The sequence below is a fragment of the Ornithodoros turicata genome, chromosome 1 (genome assembly GCF_037126465.1).
Source record: "Ornithodoros turicata isolate Travis chromosome 1, ASM3712646v1, whole genome shotgun sequence".
Taxonomy (NCBI): Eukaryota; Metazoa; Arthropoda; class Arachnida; order Ixodida; family Argasidae; genus Ornithodoros; species Ornithodoros turicata.
Window position 1 is genome coordinate 50157036 of NC_088201.1, and position 7309 is coordinate 50164344.

The 7309-nt window shown below is 43.4% G+C and overlaps 2 protein-coding genes across 2 annotated transcripts; one reads left to right on the forward strand and one right to left on the reverse strand.

Annotated features, from left to right (window-relative positions):
* Nucleotides 1-1390: 1390 nt before the first annotated feature.
* LOC135378237 (probable 18S rRNA (guanine-N(7))-methyltransferase) lies at nt 1391-3067 on the reverse strand. The gene has a single exon (XM_064611194.1). It carries the CDS (start codon nt 2890-2892, stop codon nt 2050-2052), a length of 843 nt encoding a protein of 280 aa, XP_064467264.1. The 5' UTR covers nt 2893-3067; the 3' UTR covers nt 1391-2049.
* A 59-nt stretch (nt 3068-3126) lies between these two features.
* LOC135378236 (GTPase Era, mitochondrial-like) lies at nt 3127-4770 on the forward strand. Its single transcript, XM_064611193.1, has one exon. The coding sequence runs from the start codon at nt 3393-3395 to the stop codon at nt 4593-4595; it is 1203 nt and encodes a 400-aa protein (XP_064467263.1). The 5' UTR covers nt 3127-3392; the 3' UTR covers nt 4596-4770.
* Nucleotides 4771-7309: the final 2539 nt, after the last annotated feature.

Genomic DNA, 7309 nt, shown 5'->3' on the forward strand with positions numbered 1-7309 from the left:
TTACGGACGTCTCTCCTAGACGGACCCTCCCCGACTGCAGACAGCTGGATTTCCACATGCAAGCTTCACTGCTCTTACCTCAATATTTCATGTACGGACACCTCTCTTCAGCGGACGTGAACCCTGGTCCCGTGGGTGTTTGTATTCGAAATGTTCGTTTACGTTCAACACCACACACTGCCAAAATAAACAAAGCAGTTGAATAAGCATTTGTAAAGCATAGCACTTAGTATAATTTCAAACAAAAATATACATTTCTAGCAAGAGCTCACTATTCTATTTCATCAGTGTGGACCTGGAGTTCAAATTTTACAGAAAAGGGGGTAATATATGCACAGGAAGTTGGTACCGTTAATACCGAAACTGATGCAGCTGTGACATCAGACAGGCATTTCTGCCAGGGGGCTGCCATCTCCTGCACGCAGCAACATTGAGAGAAGACACATCCTTCCCAAAGCTCTTGTTCCTGCGACATAGTTCCCTGCAGCAAGAAAGTGCTGCCCGTATCCAAGCTCATCATACAGGGAAGAATATTTGTTTCACACATTATTCTAACGAGTGGTGAAATGTGTACGTGACACAGTTTATCATCCATACGAATGTGTCATTAACTCTTCAGTATAAAAAACGACTTCAGGGGTATTAAGGCATAATAAAAAAATTAATTCACAAATAAAAAATGGAGACAGAGCTGTGCACAAAATACAAGATATCTAGCTTTTTACAATGCATCTACAAAAATTATGTCAGAGGGTCATAATAGTGCAAGCAGAATTGTGCTGGAGTCTACGGTAAGGGGAGGTACCTGAAGGGGCGTCAAAATGACACCTTTCGGACAGGAAGAAGCTGCTTTAGGACGTCACGAAAGTGAAAGAAAATGAAGGATATAGGAGGGGGTCGCAAATCATCCGTTTGTGCCCCGGAGGCCAAAAGTAGATGCCCGCCCTGAAGCAGAAGATGGATTGCTGTTACCTGAGGTTTTGTGAATACACCTCAACTGTAGACTGGAGTCATTGCAGAGGCTGCCAGCAGGCTCAATGCCATGCCTACCTGAGATATACCAAAACTGAAAGTCAAGTGTCGCAGAGAAAGTTCATAACTGCAAAAAAACAAAGGGGCTGACTGCACTTTTCTTTTGTTCCAGGTGAAGAATAAGATATCGTGTCGTATTCAGCGCACCTTTGACATTTGCAGAAGGCAAAGAATGACATGTGCACCAAACTTCGTGTTTCGCTGAAAAATCAGCAATCAAAATATTTTTAGAAAGCTACGAAGGCAGGCAGTTGCTGTTAGCCTTGCAAGCCCTGCTGTTAACCAGCAGCATCGCCTCAAAAACAGACACACTTCTTCGATTATTAAGAATGAAAAGAAAGAAAAATCCACTGCCAACTGTGCTGTCCCAGATTTTACTTCAGATTTTTCAGGTACATACAGTTACAAGCGCCTCTCCTTATATGTATGCCATTTTTCAGTTTTGCTCCCGCAGTTAGTTGCACGTGGAACGGGTTATTAATTCACAGCTACATTTGCTATGTAACGTTGTTACGTTGTTTCGCATAATGCATTGTAGCTTCAGTGCATACTTACTATACCCGCCAGCTTTGGCGTTGTTGTTACAGTATGTTTGAACAATCGGAGACAGAACACCACGGGTGCCTTTACCTTTAGGTATTTTTGTGTAACAGTTAGTGATTGTGACTGTGTTGCTCGCATATGCTTGTAATGCAACACATGATGTGAAATATTTAACGTACATGTAAATAAAATATCAGAGGAGGTAATCCAACTACAGTTGTTTCCTAAACACTTTTATGCAATCCTCAGAACACTGTACTTTTCTTCATCTGATGAAGGGAACATTCCGTACATTTTCAAACTTTTCCACTCCTTTTCTCATTCACCTGCGGTCCCGCGAGCTCTCTCAGCCTAAGAGACATCTTTTGTGCATGGCTCACCGTACCCTTTGAGGTGTGAAAACAAGTACAGACACTTCAAATCTTGCTACAGTGATCTAACATTTCCTCATTCTTGCTTTACAGTCCTGTGCTTTTAGAACTTCCCACAGCGTCTTCTGCCTGTATATTTTGAATCGGCCCTTGTCTCTTTGCCTTGCCGACGTCTTCGCTCTTTTTTTGCTTGTATCCAAGCTGCTCCGTGCTTTGGTCCTTTTCCTCGTAACTGTTTCATTCTGTCGCGTCTTGCTGTAAACTCTACCTGATGCCCCTTCTCTCTTTCAGATTCATCTCCAAGACCTTTAGGAAGTTTTTGGGGCCCACCAGTAAACAATACAAGAAACATTTTCTTTGCCTTTGTACTGTTCGGAAAGTCAACAACAAGACCACCCGTAAAGCCAGCTTTCATAGCCTGCTGGGTAACAAGCTCTATCTGGCTTGCGCCGTCAGGATAAAATTGAAAAACAGCGCGGCTACCACGACTTAGACATGAATACAACGTCGAAAAGAACTTGTGCAAACGTTGTACTGGGTTATGTGATTTCTTGTCAGCATTGCAGAGCCACTGTAGAGCAGATATACTAATTGCACCGTCGAAGGCGCCAGCTCTGAAGAACATACCCTGACCAAGATCGCCAAGTACCTTATCGCCATCAGTTTCGCGTTCAATGGCAATGTCCAGCATAGCTTGACTTATGTCCACGCCAACCCAGTAGTGACCCTGCTCTTCCAAGACGTCGCCGCTCAGTCCACTGCCGCAGCCCAGGTCGAGAATTAAGTATGGTGTGTCTTCTGGCAAAGCAAGAAGCTCGATAGCACGTTCTGACATAGAAGTCTGAATTTCTATTATTCGAGTGTTCGTCGTGTACTTCGCAGCTTCTTGTTCGTTGTAAAAGAGTTCGGGAGGACCAACGTGCTCCGGTCGTCTCGATGATGCCATGATTGCAACTTTATGCTTATGCAATAGTGTGTATTGCTATACTTATGACTCGCACACCTCACCACTATGCAATAGTGTGTATTGCTATACTTATGACTCGCACGCCTCACCACTATGCCACAGCATGGAGATGCCCAAAATACGCTACATACAGTCGCTATCCAACGAAACGCAAGCGAAAAGCATGGCGAAAAGAAACGAAACCGTAGCGCCACTACGGCAGAGAAGATGTGTGGTTTAGAAAAACCACATCGTTTGTTAGATGTGCATAAAAGTCAGCAAAAAAACAAGCAGCTTAAAAGCAGTGATGCCTACATGCCTACTTTGTAATTTCCTCCGAATGATGAGTGATCGTAACCTGCCTCTACCAACCTCCCAACCGCTACCGAGGATCCCAACAACACGCGTTCTCCGCGTGCGTTTACGTAGCAGTTTTTGTATCGCGGGTGTCTTAATAATAGGTGAAACTACAGCCGCTACAGCTTTGCGACTGCAGGAAAATGCCACAGGTCTGTTTGGCTAAACTTGTGAAGCGTGTTGCGTGGCTCAGGCATACGGAAAGTGTGTTGACTGGGTCCATTTTAGCTTTCTGTCCATATTCGACTTCGATACCGATTAGAGACACTCCGTATGCGTTAGGAAAAACAGTGCCCAGGACACTTGCCGAGTACAAAAGCCTGAGATCCCTGAAACCTACACAACCTAACAATCCAAAACTTCTGCGGGTTGCTATAGTAGGTCTACCAAATGTTGGCAAGTCAACTTTGATTAACCACATCATGCAGTGGAAAATATGCTCAGTCTCCAAGAAAGTTCACACAACTAGGCAGAATGCTAGAGCCGTCCTAGTTGAAGGCGACACCCAGATTGTGTTTTTGGACACACCAGGTGTCGTAGACCTAGATCATGGAAGGAAGCATAACCTGGAAGCTACCATGGTCGTTGGACCTGAACATTCACTGGTTAATGCAGACGTTGTTGGAGTCATGGTGGACGTTGCGGACCATTGGCGACGTGACAAACTTGACAGCAATATACTTAGGCTTCTGAGTTTTCACAAAGACAAAGATGCTTTTCTGATCTTAAACAAAATCGACCAGCTACGGTCAAAAAGGAAGCTTCTGGAGAGCATCCACACGCTCACTGAGGGAGTTGTTGATGGTACTCAAACATTTAGGAAGAACGCACGAAAGAAGAAAGAGCTCAATGAGGAAGAGTTGTTCGCAAGAACGGAGTCTGGGGCCCTCAACAGAGAGACTGTTCCTGAAACCAACAGTGGAGGATGGCCTCACTTCAAGAGAGTGTTCATGGTATCAGCATTAAATGATGATGGTGTAGAGGACATAAGGAACTACCTCCTCCAGTCTGCAAAACTGCAACAATGGCTGTTCCCAGAGCATTTTGTTACCGACCAGAACCCACACGAAATTGCACTCACAACAGTGAAATCAAAGATACTGGACCATCTTGAAAAAGAGGTTCCATATCATTTGGGAGTGAAAATTGACACTTGGGACATTGATACGGCTGGAGTGTTGCACATTGCTATCGCAATCAAAGGCAGCAATGTGAGACACGTCAAGAACGTAATTGGTGGCGAAGGTAAAGTTATCAGGAAGATAGCTTCAGAGTCTAGGCAGGAGTTAGCAAATACTTTTCGTTGTGAAGTGTCTTTGAAGTTGATTGTAAATAAAGTAGAATAAGCATGTATAATACAGAAGGGTCGAACCATGCTTATGTTGCGCAAATTTAACTCCACTAGAATGTGTAGCAGCCCTGCTGTCTGCAATATAATTTGGCATTTGGTGCAGGAATCTCTTGTTGGCCTTGCTGGTTAGTGAGCCTCTCATACGATTAAAATTTACTTATGTGAGTGCTGTTGAGAAAAGGGTGGTCTTTCATGCAATACGGAGACTGTGATGTACTTAGATGCTGAACACGTTCAGCCTTGCATCTGGTTACAAAGCATAACAACGTTCCATTGCAAATATGCTGAGCATGGCTACCTCTCGTAACAGCTTAGATGGGTACAGGTACACACAGTGCATTTATATTCTGAGGAAGAAACTTACATCGAAGCTTGTGTCCCTGCCTCGCTTGCACATCACTTTGCTCAACTGCTGGCGGGCAGTGCCTTGACCAAACCTGAACCTCAGCCTAACCTGCCCTGACTATATCGAAAACAATGAACTTCACAACATGTATCCTTGAAGTGGAACTGTGCTCGTTACTACAGCAATCTTTGTTCTGTGTTAATGGTTTCACTTTTCATAATGTCAAGTTAATTAACATGTGAAAAAGGCAATGTTATTGTTGATAGTGATGTTAAAATTCAACTAGAAATAATTGGCTGCAAATTTAATTGAGATATTCTGCATGGTGACTCCGAGCATCATAAAGCATACAACGCGGTTTTCTTCTCTTTAGTCTGGGTCCAGATTGTCGGTTTAAGTGGTAAGGGAGATCTGTTATTTCACATAAATACATTCCCTGCACTGTGGTACTGTCAGTGCCCCTCTGACACAAAATATGTTCATATCGTAAAGACTTCTTGTAATTCGTATAGAGAAGGACTTGGCATTGCCTAGTTAACAAAATGCTACAAGTGGAAGCTGTTTAGCATAGTTTAGCATATCTGGAGTCATTCTGTGCTGTATGTTGCATGTCCCCTACTGTTGTGCCTTTTTTTCTGCATTAGAAAGTTTCTGCATCAACCTTTCTAACTTCAACTCCTCCCCCCCCCCTTGTGATAAGGCACTTCCGACACCCCTCCTGAAAGCAAGGAACAAGGCAAAACACCGACACTCAAACCGAGCCTGCCACGCACTGCTACCCGTTCTGCCACAGTGCTGACGTCAGCTCCCAAAGCCCGATAGACAGAGGGTGACACCAAACTGGAAATTTTCCTGTGCAGGAGCAGACAGTTGCCACGAAAACAGTTATGTCTCGCACCTTCCCATGAAGAGTCATGCACATCCTTTTCTATGATAATACGTATTGTTAGGCGGAAACGGGACGAGCTGAGTCTTGATTTTTCCGTCTGAGAGTCTGTTTTTCCGTCGTCTTCGATGTTGTCATGTACAAACCGGCCCCATTTGTCTCTTACTTGCTTTTAATTTGCTTGAAAGATTAGAGAATGAGCCAGCGAGCGAAGGTGATAAAGGCGACGAATATGATGACTATTCTGGTTCAACATCAGTCTATGAGCCACAGTGCGAGGATGAGCTCGTTTATGTATCACACTATGATATTTGTGGGGACTGCGCAACAAAGTGAAGCCGCCTCCCTCCAATGCCAGATTTGTACGTACAATAAGTTCCAGATGCAGGATTGCACTGGCATAAGACATTGCTCAGTACATGATGGGGGGACAAATCCCCCCCATCATCAACTTGATTCCTCCAAAAGTGGGAAAGTGATTTCTCGACCCCTTTGAAATGGCAGATCTATTTAATGTTTAACTGGTTATGTACTGAACATAACTTGCTTCAAGGCTGTTTGTATCTGATTGTGTGATTCAAAATTGAGTGGAGCTCTACTTTAGCAGACATGCTTTGCTGTTGATCCTATGGAACCTGCGAGAAACATGCCAGCTAAGGTAGGGGAAATCTAGTGCAGTATTCTCGTGAACTGCACCACTCTGGAACTATAGAGTGCAGACAAAAATTGAGATCAATGTGTGTGTGTGCATAACACATCAAATGTTATTCGAGAAAATAAGGAGATGGCTACTGGAACTCTTCCATGCCTTCCTTTCCCTTGAAATAAGAACCCAGGGAAAAAAAAAAGATATATAGCAACAAAAACTTTATTAGGAGGAACGCACTGTTCCTGCATCCGATTTAAAAAAAGAAAAGCATAGTCCTCTGGCATTCAGAGTCGCTGTTGCAGGTACATTGCTCGACCATGTTGAGACTTACAAATACCTTGGTGTTATTATTGATTCAGAGCTGCGCCTCGAATGTACACTTGGAATTTGTATGAGGGAAAGCATACAAGAGGCTTAATTTTCTTAGGCGAACACTCGGAGATGCACCTGAGCACGTCAGATTACTGTGTTATAAAACTCTAGTATGGTCAGTACTCGACTACGCTTCAATAACATGCTTCCCATATTCTAAGACTGGACAACTTGTTGAGAAGCTCCAAAGAAAAGCACTTCGAATCATTTTTGGCTTTTTTGATAGGACATCTTCACCTGATCATCTTTATGAAAGAGCTCTTGCTGCCTTTCTGTAAAAAGGTCCTGTTGGAGAGCTTTAAAATGTTCTGGTTAATAATAAATGGAAAGGTGATTATAGATCCAAGTCAATACATCATTCTCTGGTTGAAAGATTTGACGTGCCCGATAGAATTTTACCTCCAGTGAAGGTTCGACTATTTGCAGATGATTGTGTTTTATGGTCTGAAACTAACT

Bases quoted from the DNA above. Each gene is read 5' to 3' on its own strand.
- LOC135378236 (XM_064611193.1), top strand. From the start codon at position 3,393: ATGCCACAGGTCTGTTTGGCTAAACTTGTGAAGCGTGTTGCGTGGCTC.
- LOC135378237 (XM_064611194.1), bottom strand. From the start codon at position 2,892: ATGGCATCATCGAGACGACCGGAGCACGTTGGTCCTCCCGAACTCTTT.